Raw genomic sequence first — 22,067 nt, 5'->3', positions numbered from 1 at the left:
GGGTGTTTAACAGTGTTTGGTTTTATGAGTCAATTACTTTTGTTCCAGTTTATTACATTTTTGGCTAAGCACAAAGTTGTGTTTATTAAAAATTAATTCATATTTCCATGTTAACCTTATAAAATTAAATAAAAATATAGCGCACCCAAAAATGAAAATGATCCTGTACAATACAGGATGTTTTTCTTTCAAGTTATTTTTTGAAGATGTAACCCAATTGTTTTTGGAGCTGCAATAACATTCAGCTATTTCAAAACATCAAAAAGTGCCAATACTAGCATTAAAGTTTATTTGTATTAATGTCTATGTTGAATGAAATAAAAATAGTTTGAATATACCTAACATACAAAATATATAGCTCTTTTTACAGTAATTTGCTGTAATTAGGATTATTAGATTAATTTTACAATAAAATGCTGAATACAATGCATTACTGTGAACTTTTACAGTTAAAATGATACAGTAACATTAATACTCAAATGTTGTGAAAATCTGAACTTTTTTATAGTGTGTGTATGTACTGTAATATGCCAATTTGGTAATATTAATATGAATAGTTATAAACACACACAGTCGAGTAGGCTATGATGATAATATAAATAGTTACATAATTTAAAAAAAAAAAATAGAGACATAAGAACACAGAATATGTAACTGATTGTTAGGTGTTTCAGCTCTCCCTGTTTTAAATCTCCCTTGATGTTATTTAATTGTTATGTTGGTATTTTCTTGATGTACTTTTGAGTCACTGACAGCAATATGTGAACCACTGTCATCCCTGCATGCGTTGCCACCTGATGCGCGAATAATTTCCACAACTTCTGATTGGCTGTCTTCCCTACTGTTCATAAGCATCCAGCAGCCAAAATATGAGAGTGGATTATATAATTATGATGATAGAATATCCTGATGGCTGAAGCAGAATATTTTTGATCTAATCTGAACGCGACAGATGCGCGTTAAATCCCTGATGGAGGAAAAACTCACCAAAGCAGGATGACAAAACAAACACCCTAGGCAAAAGTTTGCTAATCAAATCTTTTTTGAGCTGACCTACTTCAAATATCGGATTTGTTTCGATTTGATTTATTGCAAATCTCCCTTTTAGTGTTTCTGTTGTGTGTGCGTTTTCCCGAGGCTCAAGCACGCGTTTGTCCACCTGCAGCTTCAGCGCGTTTGGCCAGCTGATGTGTTTTCAGACACTTCATCGAGCACAGAAAAACTTGTAGATCTGTTATCGGTTCACACTCGAGCTGTCACGGACTTAATACCAACAACAAACTAAAAGAGGGGCGATAAGGGTGAGTTATTGGAGCTTGTCGCCTGAAGTGCAGCATCTGGACACAGCAGCAGCAGCGGTCATGGGCAACAGCGGGATCAGATCTCTGCACAGGGGACAGCAGAACAGATTTCAGAGACTTCCAAACTCACATAAAGGTCAGGAATCTATTCTATTCTCATATGCTGGAAAATGTAATTTGCCTTTATATCAAATAAACAATGTTGGATTAGCATCTGGGAGCTAACGTTAATTAAGTTGATCAACTCTTGAACATTCTCAGAACTTCGGCTAACGTTACAACGTCATGCCAACGTACGTTAAAAAAGGTTATAACTCTTTTTGCAAAGTTACTATAATGTTCTCAAAACGTTAGCACAAAATCAATTTCTACGTCATAGTTGACTTTTTATAGTTGAATGCTCTCTTTTAAAAATGTCACTTATTTAAAAAACTAACGGTCATACGAAGTTTACAACATGACAATAAAATGTAATGCTAGCATTGCTAACAATGTTAGCAACTGGTTAAATCCAAAAGATGCTTAGGATATATTTAAAAGACGCTTTTAATTTTCAGAGAATATTTTACCTTTATGAAGGGGAAATTTTTCCCAGTGATGGGTTGCAGCTGTGAAGGGCATCCGCTGTGTAAAACATATGCTGGAATAGTTGGCCGTTCATTTCGCTGTGGCGACCCCTGATGAATAAAGAAGGAAAATGAATGAATGAAGGGGAATTAGAAAGTTGTTGTAAGATTGGAGGTCAGCTATGCATGCTACAAATAAATATGCATATTGATGATGCATGTGGTCCAAGATATACAATTAACAACTACCTATACTCAGCTAACTAAAATAGACTTATGATCTAAGAACTTTTTGCTTACATTTGTATTAAGCTATGAAAACCTTAAGTTCTGATTTTTCTTTCAGATTGTCCAGATTTAAAGCAAATAGCCTACCAAAAAAGGTTTCTTAAACCAGCATAAGCTGGTCGGCTGGTTTTAGCTGGTCAACCAACCTGGTTTTAGAGGGGTTTTGGCTGTTTCCAGGCTGGGGTCCATCCATTTCCTGCCTGGTCTTAGCTGGTCAGGCTGGAAAATGACCAGCTAAAACCAGCTTGACCAACCTGGTTTAAGCTGGACATAGCTGGTTTTGGCTGGGCTCATAGCAGAGCTAGGCTGGTCAAGCTGGTTTAGCTAGTCATCTTCCAGCCTGACCAGCTAAGACCAGGCTAGAAATGGCTGGAAACCAGCCTGGAAATGGACAAAACCCCTCTAAAACCAGGCTGATTGAACAGCTAGGTTTAATATGTTTTTTTTTCAGCAGGGTTGGTCATACAATAAAACATTACACTTACTGTAATTGGTTGTAACCTTCTGAAATAATAAGATTTATAATATTAGATAATAATAATAAGCTATCATCCAATACAACATTTTTAAAGAACAACATTCCATGAATTATGCCTACTATATGTATGGTTCAATGCTAAATGTACAGTTTTGCTAATGTTTTACAAACATCATTGAAGCCTAAACGCTGCAACTTTGAATGAATGTCTAGAATGCTCCAAGTTTTGACAATGTTTGCCATACCTTGAGAGATTTGTTTCCACAACATTAGCAAGAATGTTCTGAGAATGTTCAAAATCAGAGCAACCACACTCTGAAAAGACTCTTGAAAAGGTTCTTGTTGGCATTTTGTTACATGGAAAACATTTAATATTCACAGAACCATTCACAGAACCAGAAGTTTCACTGCAGAACAACTAATTCAAATGTTTTTTAGGGACCCAACAATAGTCAAAATTCTCTCAAAAATATTTTTTAAAGGTGCAGCTCTTGATTTTCAGGAGAAAAGAAAGTAAAACTGATTCTTTCTGGTAACTGTTGTCGGTGCTGAAGGACAGCGCTCTGATTGGGCAAAGGCCCTTCTTTCACTTGTGCTTCATTCATGGGTGAAACTGTTACTCATCATACAACACAATACTATTAATTATCACAGTCATAAAAACAACAACAATTAAACACACAGCACATCATGTTCATTAATATTACTCAGCATTTACTTATATAAATAAACAGTGTAGCACCGATCCCTGTACAGTACCAATGAGCCAATTCATAAGTTATTAGTATGGTCTGCTTTACATCTCCAGCACAGGTTGTACCAGACCCTATTCAGGTTTCAAGATCTCACTTTCTCTGACCGAATGTCCTTCAGAATCAGGATTTTTATGTAAGCCACCACTTTGCTAGCCATTGAACTTTACAAGTGGTGTTGTGTAGGAGGTTTGCGGCAATCAGTTTGGGAGATTCTGTTCTGTTTCTGAGCTCTTCTGATTCATGCATAACAGAGCATCTGATTATGAAGATTATATCTACTGTGGATATAATTGCGCCCCTCATTAGGAGGAAAAAAGCCATTATATTCAAATAAAGACGTGCTAAAGAGGGCTTTAATTATGTGTCGTTGACAAGGCACTTGGATGCATTTGCTGTGGGCACTGGAGGGCCAGCTACTGTACAACAACCAAAGGGTGAAAGAAATGATTTAGAAGTGTAATGATTTGTAATTGATATAAAACAGAGCATGAAATTCATAAGGCATGTTCCCTTCTCTAAAGACTTTATTTTTTTCATAAGTACAAGACAGCACAAAGACATACAAATACATTTATTCATAAAGCAGATGCTTGTGTCCAAAGCAATGTACAGTTGAGGAGGCATTCAGCGATTCCAAATAAGAGACAATGCACACAAGAAGTGCCAGTTATACTAAGTAACTTGTTAGAGCTCAGAGAATTTACTCCTAGAGTAAGAGTTTTTTAGGGCAAGGGAGAGAGAGAAAGTGCTTCTTGGTGGTCTTGGTTTTATTCACCGGGGTTAAGGTGCTCTCAGAAGAGATGGGTTTTTACTTGTCGTTTGCAGGATACCAGTGAATCAGCAGTTCGTTTGGGAATAGGAGGATCATTCCACCAGCATGGAACATTGAATGAAAAGGTTTTGGAAAGTGGCTTAGCAGCAAGCATCAATGATTTAATCTTGAACCGAGCTTCAACCGGTAACCAATGAAGAGAGTTAAAGAGAGGTGTTACATGGGCTCTCAAGGGCTCATTGAAGACCAGACAAGCTGCAGCATTAAATTTGTATTTATTATTTTTTTCCATAACACATACACTTGAGTGTACTAGTTTTTAGACCGTTATCATAAGCTATTTTAAAAAGCTCCAGATTTGACTTAGGTACTGACTAATCTAATGCAGATGCACAAATATATTATTGTAGAGCTTCCTATTAAAATTTAAATTTAAAATATAGATTTGTAAGGGGTGTACTTATATATACATGGTCATACAAGCATGTAGTTTGGGCTAGCTTTGGACATTGCTTTACAATGTCCTTGATGGGTGAATGGGGGAGTGTCTTTTGTCTCTCAAGGTGTGAATTGTTCATAACCATTGTCACTCACGTAGACCGCTGAGATCACCCAAATCAATCTTAACGAAATTTAATTCATTGGAATGTTTCCTTTGAATGAGAGAACAGAATAGTTTTCACATAATTGTGAAGTAAATATTTTAAACTGGTTACTCAAAAGTCTTGTTCAGGCACATTCAGTGTTTTTTTTTAACCCTATTTCAGCTAATTTTTTTTTGTCCAAAACTTATGCATAACCATGAATAATATTTTTTTCTAAAAAAACGCAAGTATGTACATTAATTTTTCTCACATATTGTAGCACAGTTTGTGCTAAATACTAATAAAATACATGTTGCCCAGTACTATGTAATAAGTAGCTGAAATACGCACAAATGTCTGGGCATGTTAAAACATCTCAGGTGCCCCAAAATCACCTCAGACCCCTGGGGGTTAATAAATTAGAAATTACTTAATAGTAATTAGTTAGACATCATATTTAAAAATTCATTAATATATATTGAGCAATATATCACAGTGTCAGTGCGATGTGGCTGTATATCGGCACTGGTGGGAGTCGTGGATTGTGCTTTAGTGTCCCACCAGTGACGATACACAGCCACATCGCACTGCTACGAGTGTGATATTGCGTTTATACAACAGTTAGACAGCATAATCATCTGTATAAAAAAGAAAATCAAACACGGAGAAGCTAAAAACCTTTTTGTAAAAGGAACTATTCCCTACTCCTACGTCAGAACTGCAGAAACAGTTGTTCATTCACCGTCACTTTAGAGCTATATTTGAATGATTCTCTTGAGTAATGTCTAAAGTGATGACAAAACAGCTGATTTTGCTCACATTTTAAGATTATAAGGCTGAACAGCATGAAATGCCATTAGTCTACAGAGATTTCCCAGTATTTCTCTGTTTCAATTTAACTGTTGTATAAATATAAATGTCTAAGTAATAAACAATACCAAGTATGATTGCATTTTATTTTCATTTTAGATAAAGTAACAGCTGAAAATCAAACAAACAAGCAAGTTACTTTGTCTTTTATATTAAAAATGCCAGAATACATTATGCAGTCTTACAAAAAAGAAATTACACGTGTAATTTTATTACAAATTTAGTTTTGTTTCAAAAGTAATTGATCAAATAATCAAATTAATTAGTTTTTTAAACAATTAAACAGTTTATTTATTTTTTATTAAAAAGTTTTTTAGGCTTACATAGTATGATAGACTGAGAAGAGGTTATACTTGACACGAACTAAACTAAGTATTTAATAATTTCATTTTAGATCAAATGAAAATATATTTTTTTCATCCTTGTAGCAATTTAGCAGGCAACTAACCTTAAATGCATATTATTATAAATTGCCTCAATATCTTTCAGTAACATTATATTAAACAGATTATTTATTTTCAAAATCATTTATAATATATCAAATATAAAAAATTATTGAATATAATAGTTGAATATTCTCAAATTAATTTCTTTCATCAGCAAACACACACATTATTAAACTGCTAAAGTAAATAGTGAGGCCATTGGCTAACAAATGTCCTGATTGAGTACTTGGATTCCTCTGCTCTTGTGATGAATTATAAGGACAGGCAGAACAGACACTGGAACCCATTATCCTGTCAGACCAGATCTCCATCACTACAGAGCTGAACATGGAAACCCACTGTCCTTCACTTAGGAGATAACAGGAAGAATAGGCTCTTACAGGTCATGTATGTTTTGCATGCAAGACTACAGGTTAGAATCTAATTGTTAGTTTAAATAGCCAGATTAAACTCTTGATGTTTAATGATTTACTTTTAGGAAATATAAACATACCAAGTATACACCTTGATGTCAAAATTACATAAACATATAGTATATAAAAAATGCTAATCTATTTGATGTCAAAATTTTAACGTCCATTTGACATTCACATATTGATCCTCTTTTTACCACCAGAATAATGACACAAAAAGTATTATAAGAAAAAGTGATATTCATCTGACAGCTTTAATTCCAATGCAACGTCTTGTAATCGATTTCTGATGCATTTTTTTGACACCAATGTTAAATGCTAATTTGTTGTTATTTTGACATCAAGGTGATCAATTGGCATAAAGCATGACTGCATTTTTGACATGTTTTTTATGTTGTTTTGATATCATATACACTCACTGGCCACTTTATTAGGTACACCTTACTAGTGCTAGGTTGGACCCCCTTTTGCTTTCAAAACTGCCTTAATTCTTAATTCTACTGGAAATATTCCTCAAAGATTTTGCTCCATATTGACATGATAGCCTCACGCAGTTGCTGCAGATTTGTCGGTTGCACAACCATGATGTGTATCTCCCGTTCCACCACATCCCAAAGGTGCTCTATGGATTAAGATCTTGTGACTGTGGAGGCCATTTGAGTACAGTGAACTCATTTCATGTTCAAGAAACCAGTCTGAGATGATTTATGACATGGTGCGTTATCCTGCTAAAAGTAGCCATCTGAAGATGGGTACACTGTGGTCATAAAGGGATGGACATGGTCAACAACAATACTCAGGCTGTAGCATTGACACGATGCTCAATTGGTACTAATGGGCCCAAAGTGTACCAAAAATTATCTCCCACACCAATACACCACCACCATCAACCTGAACCATTGATGAAAGGCAGGAAGGATCCATGCTTTCATGTTGTTGATGCCAAATTCTGACCCTATTATCCAAATGTTGCAGCAGAAATCAAAAGCAACGTTTTTCAAATCTTCTATTGTTCATTTTGGTGAGCCTGTGTGAATTGTAGCATTAGTTTCCTGTTCTTAAGTTACTGGAGTGGCACCTGTGTGGTCTTCTGCTGCTGTAGCCCATCTACTTCAAGGTTGGACTTGTTGCGCATTCAGAGATGCTTTTCTACATTCATTGGTTGTAAAGAGTGGTTATTTAAGTTACTGTTGCATTTCTATCAGCTCAAAACAGTCTGGCCATTCTCCTCTGGCATCAACAAGGCATTTGGCACATTCTCTTTTTTTTGTACCATTCTCTGTAAACCCTAGAGATGGTTGTGCTTGAAAATCCCAGTAGATCAGCAGTTTCTGAAATGTCTAGCACCAACAACCATGCCACATCCAAAGTCACTTAAATCACCTTTCTTCCCCATTCTGATGCTCGGTTTGAACTGCAGCAGATCGTCTTGACCATGTGTACATGCTTAAATGCATTGAGTTGCTGCCATGTGATTGTTTGAGTAGAAATTTGCGTTAACGAACAGTTGGACAGGTGTACCTAGAAAAGTGGCTTCTTTTCTTGTACTTTTTTTTGTGTCATTATATTTTATATTTAAATATGCAAATGAGTAATACATTTATTAATAATAAATTGTGCATTTTTTTTACATTAGAATGAATATGCCTATGAATATTGACTGTGTCTATGAATATAAAAAATTTAAAGTATAAATAGTGTATATAATCACCAAGTTATACCCGATACAAACACTTAACAGTGTATTTTGGATATTCTTTCTATTAGATGAAAAACACACACACATTTTAAACAAATACCCTAAATATACATAACAAACAGTGCATCGCCTTGCCTTAAATAACAAATTTCCTTTTCTCTAAGCTGCTTCATGCTGTTTTGTTTCTCATCATAAATGATCGGCGTTAAAATCGTTTCCATAGCAATTGACATCAGCGACATGGAGACACTATTTCTAGCCACATGACTCACCACAACATGCAGAGCTTAATCTGAATTTGATGCGTTTCTGCATATGAAGGATATCGGCAGTGAGATATGAGATGATTCATGGCTTGTGAAGGGAGAGGATGTGAAAACCAGTCCAGAAAACCTGAGGCTCCAGGGACGTTTGTGTGTGCGTGTGTGTCGATGCGTCTGCAATTCTGTCATGGATGGCTGTGTACTTTTGTCAGTGTGTGATTATATATACAGGGTTATTTGGACTCAGATGTGTGGGTGAAAGAGCACATCTAAAATAGTGCAGCTCCTGTTTGAGTCGTTGGGGTTAGCAGTTCACACAAACACACATACATAAACACATACACACTCTTTGCTTTGATGCAAGATCAAATCTCACTTGATATTTTCGGACTCATTTCGACCGTGAACATGGGCTGAATTTGAACTTATACTGCTATACCAATGCATTCTGATGACAATCCTTTTGATTTTCTGGTTAATTTGTATAAATTTGTATGATCTCATTTACATTTTAGTATGATTTGCTCGACCCCCAATGAGGCGTAGGTTTGGGAATGTAGGTTTGGGACTATTTGCTAGCTCTGACAGTTTTGACAAAAAGCTAGCTCTCTGCTATTCCCACTGAGGCTAAACAGGGCTGCGCCTGGTCAGTATGGATGGGAGACCACATGGGAAATCTAGGTTGCTGCTAAAAGTGGTGTTAGTGGGCCAGCAGGGCGTGCTCAGCCTGTGGCCTGTGTGGGTCCTAATGCCCCAGTATAGTGAAGGAGGCTCTATATTACTCAGTGAGCGCCGTCTTTCGGAAAAAAGACATCAAACCGAGGTCCCGCCTCTCTTTGGACGTTAGAAATCCCAGAATGTCCTTCGAAAAGAGTAGGCGCTTAACCCCATATTTGCCCACTGGCCTCTGTCCATCATGGCCACCCAACCATCCCCATATCATAATTGGGTTCATCACTCCTCTCCACAAATCAGCTAGTGTGTGGTGTGCAGTCTGAGGCAATATGGCTGCCGTTGCATCATCCAGGTGGATGCTGCACACTGGTGGTGGATGAGGAGATTCCATCCCATGTGTAAAGCGTTTTGAGTGTTCAGAATTATTATTAAAGAATTATTACAAATTGTACGAATTTGTACAAGTTAGCCACTTTTCGGACTATGCATAAAGTAGTCGGGTGCTAATATAAACAATATTTAATCTGTATATATTATTATTATATTTACAAAGTAATATAAAACAAGTGTTATAATTATATTTGCATATTAATATATGCATTACTTTATTACGTAATGTTTATTTAATGTGATTACTGTGGTAATATCTAAATTACATTCAACATGTTAAGTACAGGATGATGTACATCCAGCCGCATGTTATCGCAGATTACTACATGGTTGTCTGGAATGCTCTACCCTGATTGGTCAGTCGTGACATTCCAAGGTATGTTATTTCAAGATAACAACTTCTGAATAACACAGGCTCATCCGGGAATTTTTCTATTTTTTTACTGTTTGGCACTGTCTTTTGAATGAATAAGGGGGCGATCACACCGAACGCACTTTTTGCGTTGAGAGGTGCATCTTTTGAATGGTTTACTAATAGCCATGAGCGTTTTGTGCTGCTTATGGGGCTCGAACCAGCGACCTTCTTGCTGTGAGGCGACAGCACTGCACCAATGCGTCGCCCAGTCCCATTCACTTCCATTTGTTTTTAGACATTAAAAACAGCTCGTTATGCTGCCTAATGTTGCAAACTGATATTTTCTTGTTATATTATTTAGTTTTGTCTGTAAAGTCATGCGAACACTTGTTTGTAGAGCAAATAGCTTGACCCTTTTCTGCCATTTATTATTCCTAGTCATTTCTCCCATAGGCAACTGAATCAGAAGTTCTAAAACAATCACGAAAATGGGCACACTTCTGAATTGTAAAATAAGGTTAATACAGTACTTTTATTGTGTTTTTATATTCGCTGATGCATGAGTTTATAAAAAAATAATAATTACTTGCAAATCTGAATTCAGAGAGAAAAAAAAGTGGAATTACAAAACAATAACTATATAAAAATATAAACAAAATATTGCGAAAAGAATGTTGGAATTGCGAGAAAAAAGTTATAAAGGTCAGAATTTTAATATGTCGAAATTGTACGATTTAAATGTAAATTCACTCACTGCGTGTTGTATTCATAACCATGTGATTCAAATTAAAACCCGGAACACAGAAGGGATCGTCAGGGGGATTACAATACAGATTGCTTTTTTAACATCACAACGTCGTATAAACACACACATATTTGCACAGAGAATATAAACACACTACAGACATAAAAAAGCCAAGATATTAACAGATGAAGTTTCCTATTGAGAACATTTTACTTCTGGTACATTAGAACTAACATGGTGAGTCCAAAAATAGTATGGTAAACATTTTACTTGCATTTATGCTTTCCATGTACAGTATGTACAGTAAAGGGACATTTATACAGTTCATTTAATGGTTATATATATATATATATATATATATATATATATATATATATATATATATATATATATATATATATATATATATATATATATATATATATATTCATTTTGCTTATTTCTACATAATGTTGACTTCCATATGGGTCAAATAAAAAATGTTAAGATTTTCACTGCTAGATGAAGTTTTCCATTGGGACCAAGAGTTTAGTTCCGGTACATTTGAAATCAGTTTTGAACATGGCGGGACCAAAAAGGGAGAAAAAATAAAAAGGTCTTCTCTGCTGTGAAGTGAATGAATAATGGTTCACGGCTCATTTCTGACAGCTGCCTGATACGCCTCAGACAAATTAAAAAGGTCAGGCTCACAGAGAGTTGTTAATAGCTCAAAGACTTTTTGAAAAGGTGCACACAATTGCCTGTAATGTGAAGTGAACTCCAGTGTTAGGCAATTTATCTGATCGGAGCTCTGAAAGCTGAATGCAGTTTATCTCAAAGGGAAAGATCACTCCAAAATCAAACATTTGGCCATCAAAATGTTTCAAAATTCACTCCACTTTCTCAAAAGAATCAATTTAGAAGAAAACAACAATGGATACAATTGAAAAAGGAGATGTAACGGCATGAAAATTTCATGTCATGATTATGGTGACCAAAATAATCACCATAAATATGACTATCAAGATGTACTGTATGTCACACAGACACTTATTTAGTTACTTACTAAGTTTTGTATCCGAAAATCAACAAACAAAAACGGCTAAAATTTGCAGCTTTATGCAATTCTATGATAGACAACATTAAAACTCCCTTCCGGGACGAGCCCCCACATGTAACCCACCATTTCTACTGCACCCAACCCGGTCTAAGCTGGGATCAAACCGGCGATTCTTTGCATGTGATTCAGTTGCTTTAACAAGGAGACTAAAGACCATGGCCTCTTGCGTCTGTCGCTAGAGCACCTTTTGAGGTCAGAGGAGTGAGGTTTCACCTGCATTTTACTTCACTAGCTGGCCTCCATTACACTCATCCCACTAAACCTTACTCCCATCCTGGACAAGCCCCCACGTGTAACCTACCAGTTCTACTGCACTCAATCCGGTCTAAGCTGAGATCAAACCAGCAAATTTTTGCATGGGAGTCGGTTGCTTTAACAAGGAGACTAAAGAAAATGGCCTCTAGCATGTAACTCACCAGTCCTACTGCACCCAACCTAGTATAACACACAACTCACAATTGTACATTATTACTGTTATTTTGTAAATGACATTTACAAAACTGCAGATGTTGTTTTTTAAAGACTTAGTAGTCAGAACTGCAAGAAATATTCACATCTCTAAAAAGGATTTCTGGTATTTTTGAAAACATATAATTGTAAATTGTAATCGCAGAGTTATGAGAAAAAGGTTGAATTGTTAAGAAATAATCTTTGATTATGTACTAGCAGTTTTGAGAAATAAATTCAAACTTTAAAGCAATAAACAAAAAAACTTTGAATTTTGTAATATAAACTCAGAACTGTCAGAATTCTGAATTTTCTCTCTGCTAATTTTACGTTTCCACCAAACATTTCTTGGAAGAATTGCCAGATATAAACTCTCTGTGAACTGCACGCTCCAAGTCATTTCGTTAAAGAATAACTCAGCAGGTATTCCTGAATAAATTCTCATCTAAGAACAAGGTGATTTTCCTCCAAATGAAAACAGCCCACAGATCTATTGGCAGCACTGAACTATTAATCAGCAGACCTGATTGTGGAGACCAAGGCCTTCGATGGGAACATTTAACATTTCCATGAAGCTCTTGAGCTGAAAACAAACACATGTCTAACCTGACTCTGACTGTGTCCAAAACTGCCCTCATCACAGTTTGAGTCTCATTATAGGGAAATTATGTTTTCTTAGCCATTACGATGCATTGCAGACACAACAAAACTGAGAGTTCAGCTTTCATTAAAAGTGGAGAAATGTTTGATATATGGCACTATACATGCAATTTTAGTAATTTATTTTGGAGCAGATATTCTAATAACAAAAACATGTGTTTAATTCACTGATTTAAAAAAAAGGTCTTTTAATAAAATATATTATTTAAAAATATTTTTAATTAATAATTTAAACTCTATATCTATATGATAATATAGTAATATGTAGATATTAGATTTATATTTTATAAAAAAATATATAGTAAAAGAAATAAGAATAATTTATCTTTATACATTTACAGTTGAAGTCAGATTTATCAGCCCCCTTAGATTTTTTTTTTTCAATATTTCCCAAATGATGTTTAACAAAGCAAGGACATTTTCACAGTATGTCTAATAATATTTTTTTCTTCTAGAGAAAGTCTTAATTAAATTTAAAAAGTTTTAAATTTTTTTAAGAACCACTTTAAGGTTAAAATTATTAGCCCCTTTAAGCTATTTTTTTATTAAACTAGTTAAGCCTTTAAATGTTTCTTTAAGCTGTATATAATTGTCTTGAAAAATATCTAGTCAAATATTATTTACTCTCATCATGGCAAAGATAAAATAAATCAGTTATTAGAAATGTGTTATTAAAACTATTATGTTTAGCAATGTATTGAATAAATCTTCTCTTCATTAAACAGAAATTGGGGAAAAAAAATAAAGAGAGGGCTAATAATTCAGGGGGGCTAATAATTCTGACTTCAACTGTATATATATACACATACACTACTGGCCCGTTTCTCTTGAGTGGTATGGTACAATACGGTACGGTTTGGTACGCTTTTTTTAGTTTCATGGCTGTTTCCACTGTCAAAAGGTACCTAAAAACAAACCGTACTGTAACACTTTTTGGGTACCCTTTAAAAAAGGTACCTAGCACAACAAAAGAGTATCAATAGGTGGAGCTAGATGCGCACCTGAATGCTATTGGTTTAAAGAGATACCCTACTTGCTCATGAGAATTAAAACAAAGGAGCCACCATTTTTAAAAACACAGCCGAGACATTACCCTGTAGTAGTATATGCATGTAATAATGAGCCATAGTCAACCTGAGCTCAAACAAGCCCTGTCGTCGTCTTGATGAACAGCTACAAAGCCAAGAAGAAGAGCAGAATCTACCCTGTTTTTACAAGGCGTCTAAAGCGCGAGCGGTTTCGCTCTCTCTTGATAGCTCGGCAGGTGTCTGTATTTGAAATAACCAACTTCTTGAGCTGATGATAATAACGTGCGCGTGGTTATTGAAGTGCTTCTGACATTCAATCTTTTCAGAAATGGACAAACGTGAAACTAACACGCTAAAAAACAAAGGAGTAGCTGGAAAAAACAAAGAAGCAAATGATTCTTTCAGCAACCTAATACATAAACAAACTGCCATGTTTAACTATTACCATCGCCTTTTGGACTAATATGAACTCGGAATGATGAAATAACTTTCTAACAAGAGGTTACATGAGCTGGTAAAAATTAAAGGTACAGATGAGAGGTTTGCACTGACTGTATGTTGCATGTTGTTTTTGAACGCAATTAAGGACTAAATGTATCCTGTGTGTAGTTTTTTGTCATTGGTAACATCGGCTGTATGTGTTCATATAGGTGGAATTTATTTATTTATTTATTTTATATAATTGCAGACGTTACAGTAGGCTATTTTTCACACTTCATTGATCTGCAGTTATATTCAAATCATGTTCATAGAAAGGTTAGTAATAAACATTTATACACAAGTATTTGTATAAACTGTTTTGTGAGAAAAGCTTCTCATACAGCTTTACTTTGACATTTCCTCGAACGAGAATGACATCCTGCCCACCAAAAGAGTACCATTGGCATTGGAAATGCAAGCCTGATAAAGATGACCCATACCGACCTGTACCGTACCGTTCTGTTTCACTCACTGGAAACAGGACATACTTGACAAAAGTCTTGTCGCCTATCCAAGTTTTAGCAACAGCAAAAAATAACTTGACTTCTAGTTGATCATTTGGTATCAGTAGTGGCTTAAAGGCAAAGGCCTCTAGATTGCGTTTGTTTTACCAAAAAAAAATATGATCATGCCTTGATTTTTAATTATTTAACTTAGACAAAAGTATTGTCATTTAACAGATATAATGTACAGTATTTGACAAATCCATGATCCCGTGGAAAAGGAATTAATATTGTGTTTGACTCCCTTGAGCTTGGACGACTGCATCCATACATCTCTGCAATGACTCAAATAATCAATAAAGTCATCTGGAATGTCAAAGAGAGCGTTCTTGCAGGACTTCCAGAGTTCATCAAGATTCTTTGGATTCATCAGCAGTGCCTCCTCTTTCAAACATGCTCAATAATGTTCATAACTGGTGACTGGGCTGGCCAATCCTGGAGCATCTTGACCTTCTTTGCTTTCAGGAAGTATGAGAGGGAGTGCCATCTTGATGAAGAATTTGTCTACTCCTGTGGTTTGTAATGTTCCAAAAGGTCTTCTGCAGTATTTGTGATGATTGAGATGCAGTTCAACAGAGGATTCATCTGAAACATCTACCTTCTGCCGCTTTTCCAAATGATCAACTAGAAGTCAACTTATTATTTGTTGCTCTCACAACTGGGATCGACGACAAGACTATTGTCAGGTAGTGTATATATAAACGAATAATATGCAAATGTAAATATTTTGGTTTAGTTTTTGTAGTATTTTATATATTTCTATTTATTGACAGCGAGCACACACACATTATGCAAATACAAACATTCATTTTGGAATGCGATCCATCATGACTGATCATTTGACAGCCCTATTAAAAATCAATAATAATAACAAAAGTAATATCATGGTCAGGCTTGGAAAATCCACATCAATAAAAGGCAGTCTGTGCGCCTGCTGTAAAACTGAAAGTGCACCATGTGCAGTAGTCACACCAGGGGTTTATAGTATATTTCTGTCCTTACAGCAATTACATAACGCAGTTCATCCTCCATTACTCTTGTCATTACCTCACAGAAACCCAGAAAGAGTAAGAGAATAGGCCTGAGTTGCACAGCTAGTGATGATATAAAAGCTCTGAGGTCACTGAGGTGCCCTGAAAGAAAAAGTGTTCAAAAAGAGCCTCTGAATAGAAGTCATCTGATTAAGCCTTTTCAACTAATGTTACATAAACAGTCAGGAAGAATATCTTGTGACTGGGCCTTTACTGAAGTGCATCATGTCTGTGTCAGTCTATAGTTTATTGTGTTTACATGGTGCCCATATTGATACACTGAGCTGCATTCATCAAACAAGAGCATAGCAAATTTCTGTGTAAATCGCTCAAATCCATTTGCAAATTTCGCTCACAAATGGATTTACAAATCCACTTTAAATGTGCAAATAAGTTCAATTGGATGTTTGTCGATTAAAAAATTGTTTGAAGTAAAAGTATTACTTTATTACTTCAATTGTATTTTATTCAAGAATAAGATCAATATGTACATGAGTGGCAGTTTAATATGGCTGTAAATATTTAGCATAATGTAGAGAATTATTTCTTAGTGATGACAATATAAAGAGGATCTTACTGATGTCTTTATTCAAGATTCTAATGCTGAATGGCATAAAATAATGTCAATATATTAACAAATTCTGTCTGTTTTACTGTAATATTTGCGAAAGTTCAAATTCCACGAGAAGTGTCCATGGTAAGGATGCTCTCAGCAGTGCATTTGAGTCACTATAATTCCATCCACTTAATTTTATGCAAATTTATGTGCACATATCTCATAAAAACCCTTAATAGAAAGAGCAAAATGTGTATAAAGTTTGAAAATGCTCATAAAAAATGTATGTGCACAACTGAATAGGATAAACATGTTTAAAATTAGCGTAAACTATCAAATAAAACAAATTTTAACAAAAAAAGTTCCAGTTTGAGCATCAAAAAAAGTCATGTGATTACAAAAATCCAAAACCTCCAAAAATCACCACGTATTCACTGTGTTTTGTCTTTGACTTAAGTAATTTATTATGTAGGAAAAAAACCTCGCATAACTTCTCCAACCACAGCACATTTCATTTTTATGTTCATTTCGGCCCATGGTCTAACAGGGTTGTGCTAATTTTTTAATGAGTTATGAGTTAACCAATCAGAGTCTCATCTCTCATTCCCAGTTGGTCGCACCATGGCACGTTTGCTATTTACATGGCGACTTTGTAAGTGGAAAAACTGAACGCTTCACTAGCGAGAAAACAGTTAAACTGACCATCTGCAGTGCGAGGATATCTCCTCCATGCTGCCTCTTGACTTTATCTTTACTTTACTTTCACTCTTTACTCCTTTACTTTTGTAGATAAGGAAACAGTGTTTACACACTCCACTGAAGACATCCATTAGCCAACATATTTTATTTAGTTTGTTATGCGCAAAGATTTGTTTCAAATCTAGGGTTGTAACGGTATGAATTTTTTACGGTATGATAATCGTCTAAAACAATACCACGGTTTGACGGTTTTGCGGTATACGGTTTTAAATAGTAATTCTCATAGCAAAGACCCTGAAAAGAATAAGAACACAATGTCTGACTGAACAAAGGTTTTATTTCAACAAACTTTTGAAAGAACCATTTTAATAGAACTATAGAAGTCTTTTATAAAAATAAACTGAAAAATCTCCCATTTTAATAAATTAAAATAGAAGGAATAAACAACCAAGGTCTTTTAAGATTAGACAAAAATAAACTTAAACTGTCTTTCCTTATGAGCAGGATAAATGGGAGACCAAAAGTGCAATGCCAAGTTTATGGCTGTAAACATGTATTTAAAGCGTTGTTTTTTTTCAGTCTAGGTTGTGATGAAGAAATGTAAGCATGTTGAGATTTTCAGGACTTAATCTTGACCCCTGAGGTGAGAGAATGTGTCCACTTGTACTGAACATCCTCTCTGAAGGCACACTTGTGGCAGGGATACAAAGACACTTTCAGGCAAACATTTATTTAGGCCCGAACTACAAAACCAATTGTAAAACAATTTTAGTATCAGTTTTGCTTAAGTTGCACACTAGTGTTGTAGGAGAGGGGCAATAGAATATTTACAGGATTTGTAGTCCATAGCGAAGTGTATTGTGGGTAGTGTAGTTCAACACGCATGCTGGATTATGTGAGCTCGCTGTGTTCGGCTATGTTTAATGTTCACTCGAGTTATTCCTACCGGGAGCTGTTTGCACTGTGAATCTGACAACACGAAAATAAGTAAAAGAATGGCATGCATTGGTTACTTTTGTCCGTCTCATCATCTGCACGAGCAGGAATTAACGAGCTGTTATTCTGCCGCTGGACATCACTGAAGCGGAGAAAGAAAGTAACACTAGTTTGATCATGTATAAATATCATTATAACTTTATCGTATAAATATGATTATAACTAGGTCTACAGCAACTTGATAATCAAGAAACAAATGACATGATATCACAGGCGATTGTCTTCTGACTGTAGACACTTCTCATATAAGTTAGCTTGAGAAGCATACAGTACTATTTGATCTATAAAATGTGTAAAATAAACATTTGCAGGTTAAAGAAACAGCATAGGAGGGGCCTTGGTACAGATGAAAAGTTTAAAAAGTGTATTTGTATATAGAGAGACATGGGTAACTAGATAGAATAGACAGAGATAGGTTGATCTTTGCAGCAGCTGCCGAAGAGCTGCGCGCCGCAGACGCAGCTGGTGTGAAAGGCAAACGCCTGCTTGCTGCTTCTGCTCGACATACGCTCTGCTCACGCGCCGCTGACGCTTGCGGTGTGAAACAGGCGTTATACTGTACACGCACTGCGTCATGGAAAATATACACTTAACTTACCTTTATCTGCACGGAGGGATGGTGTTTGCGAATGTGAGCGAACATGTTTGATGTATTGCCTCCTTTTTGCGGCTACTCTGCGCCCACATTTTTTACAAATCGTATAGCCGTCCTCTAAAACAATCCCTCGTTCATTTTTTTTTGTATCCGAAGTACTCCCATACTACAGATTTTAACTTTTTTTTCGGCGGGGGATGGAGGTCAGACGAAAAAGCCTCCGGCTCTGCCATTATCTCTCTTAAGTTCAGAGCGTGACCCGCCAAGCGGAAAAAAAAGTTGCGCAAGTGATTTTTTAAATCTTATGTTAAAACCGTTGATATGCAATTGTTCATGGTATGATAATCGTGCATGTTCAAATCGTCATACCGGTATGGTTGTTACAACCCATGAGTCCACAAAGTGGCGCAAATGGATTTGCTATTCAAACAACGTTGCGCAACATGTGAAAATTTGTGTTGTGCTTGTCTGAAAATAGCAACAAATCGCGCCTTGCACATCTTGCACCTTTACTGCGCAGGGTGTATGATAGGGCCTGTATCCTTTCATTCATTTTCTTGTCGGCTTAGTCCCTTTATCAATCCAGGGTCGGCACAGCAGAATGAACCGCCAACCTATTCAGCAAGTTTTTACGCAGCGGATGCCGTTCCAGCCGCAACCCATCTCTGGGAAAAAAGGGCCTGTAGTGTTTATCTATTTGCAATGTTTCTTAACTTGCAATGTGTTTGAGTTCTCTTGGCCACTGTAAATATCAGAAAGCCTAAACTATAATGTACTCACCTAAAACTATTAAAAACACATGGTCTGACACAATGACAAAAGTATTTGCCAAACGTAAGCACATTCAGTCCTCCACCATGATACTGTTAATGAGGAATCACAATCACAGAAGTCTCTTTGATTACCAATGGTCAATTTGTGGTCAGAATAGCTGTGTTTTGGAGCAGATATTATATGTATGTATGTATGTACAGTATGTACTGTATAAATAACAGGTGTGGCCACACAGGACTGTATTTGCTGAGCTCATGACAGCAAAGTGTGAATCACACAAAGCGTTTTGTTCTTTGACATGACTGATTGATTCTTTGTGATCTTTCAAGATAAAAGGCACCGCACTGCATATCATTTACATAAACAGCACATAACCGCACACATGCCGAAACATATACACACACAGGTTGGAAGTGCCTCTTAGTGTTTGCGTTGTTTTTATTATGGGTGTGGTGTGATCATGCCTTTATTAACTTGTCAGTTAAACGTTTCTAAGGTTGCGTAAAAAGCAAAACAACCTGTTCATGTGACATGTCGGTTAGAGATGATCCTATTAGTACTTTCCCATCATAAAACAGACCTGTAACATCTGCAGCTCTTGGAAGCAGTGCAATATTCCGATATTTACTTCCGCTTTGTCAACAGTCAAGCCCAGTCGGTTTTATTTGTGTAGTTTTTTCACAATGCATATCATTTTAAAGCAAACAGCCTAAGATAAAGTCTACAGTTATTGTTTAACTGGAAAGCAAGAAAGAAAGAAAGAAAGAAAGAGAAGGAAGAAAGAAAGAAAAAAAGAAAGAAAGAAATGAAGAAGTGTACCATTTACTTATCCTAAAGTGTTTCCAAACCTTCAACGGTTTCTTAATTTTGTTGAAAGCAAAAGGAGATTGGAAAGTTTGAAAAAATGCTGACTTTCATTAAATAAAGTATATATACACACTCACCGGCCACTTTATTAGGTACTAGTACTAGTACTGGGTTGGACCCTGTTTGCCTTTAAAACTGCCTTAATCATTCATGGCATAGATTCAACAAGGTACTGGAAATATTTCTCAGAGATTTTGGTCCACATTTTTGACGCCAAATTCTGACACTCATGCCAGGAAAGAATCTTTTATTTTCTAGAAAGCGCAATGATTTACTTAATATATATTTTTCCTAATCAATTTACCAAGATTTTATTACATACTTATTATAGGTTTTAGTAAATGGGTCGTTGATAAAGAAAATGATCTCAGAGCAGATCAAAGTCCACCCATGTCATATATTATTTATGTGAGTGCTGTTTCAAAACCGACAAGAACAGGGAAAGACTACACACTAAATAAAGGAAAATGTAGATTAAGATGAAAGAACAAGAAAAGAACAGAGAAAAAAAGATTTAGAAACGAAGACAAATGCAGTTTTGATTCAGACAGATTAAAAATGAAGACAAATGGCTGAATTCATTCACAGGTTGTAGCAGAGTTTGCAGCTTTAGGCTCAAAACACATGGGGCAAGTACAAGTGTAAATGCTTCTGGCTTTACAAGCTCTATTTAACATGTTGATTTCTGAAAGGTGTCTGAACGCAATGCAAATGTGTTAGCATTGCTGCAGAAGACACTAAAACATTTCTAGGGATTCTTACCATTTTTTAAATCAGTGACAACATTTGGAGAAGAATGAGATCACTAAAAAATCACTTTAAACTATAAAATACTTGCAAAATTATTTATTTACCATGATACTTTCTTTACCAAAGTGCTCATTATTAACACATTAAATTAGTGCAGTGTTTGCTTTATTTATTTATTTATTTATTTATTTATTTATTTATTCCTTAGTCCTTAAGAGTCCCTAACTAAGTGTTAGTAGGAAAATGTCTGGTGCAAATGGAAATGAAAGAATGTGTTTCTTAAAGGTTGTTTGTCAAACCCATCCTGAATGATTGATTGATTAAACTGATTTGATTATTGATCAATTGAACTAATTAAAAGACTAGATTAATTGAGAAATGACTGACTGATCGAATGTTTGATTGAATGAATGAATAATTGATTGCACAAATAAATGATTGACTTAATCAAGGAACGAAAGAACGATTGAACTGACAAACAATGGATTTATTTATTTATTTATAATTAATTATTATACTATTAATTGAACAACAGATTGATCGATTGATGGATTGAATTGTTGGTTGTTTGATTAAAAGATTGGTTGGTTGATTAAATGGTTGATTGATTGATTGATTAATTGACTGAACGATTGGTTAAACTATTAGTTGATTAGTTGATTGATTGATTGATTGATAGAAATTAACTTGTAATTTAAAGAATAATTAAGCAATTGATTTATTGAATAAACGACTAACTTAACGTATGGTTGATAGATTTAACAAGTGATTGGTTGATTGAACAACTAATCTAACAAACAAACAATTTATTGAACAAATGTAGTGATTGAACCAATGACTGAATGATTGACCAAGGAACGAACTAAAAAACAAACATTGGTTTGATTGATTCATTGAACGATGATTGATTAATTAATTGGCTGATTGGTTAAACTATTGGTTGGTTAGTTGATTGCATGATTGACTGATTGATTGATTAAAA

The 22,067-nt window shown here is 35.4% G+C and overlaps 1 protein-coding gene across 1 annotated transcript in view; it reads left to right on the top strand.

The window, feature by feature from the left end:
• Positions 1-890: 890 nt before the first annotated feature.
• The window catches only part of neurl1aa (neuralized E3 ubiquitin protein ligase 1Aa), a 127,359-nt gene continuing 106,182 nt past the window's right edge, over positions 891-22,067 (top strand). The window contains exon 1 of the mRNA XM_021475292.3: positions 891-1,437. Within this exon, the coding sequence (XP_021330967.1) occupies positions 1,362-1,437 (76 nt within the window). The 5' untranslated portion in view covers positions 891-1,361. The remainder of the gene's footprint in view (positions 1,438-22,067) is intronic.

Source organism: Danio rerio, chromosome 1, assembly GCF_049306965.1.
Source record: "Danio rerio strain Tuebingen ecotype United States chromosome 1, GRCz12tu, whole genome shotgun sequence".
NCBI lineage: Eukaryota > Metazoa > Chordata > Actinopteri > Cypriniformes > Danionidae > Danio > Danio rerio.
Note: the sequence above shows the minus strand (reverse complement) of the source record. Positions and strands in the feature narration are given on the sequence as shown.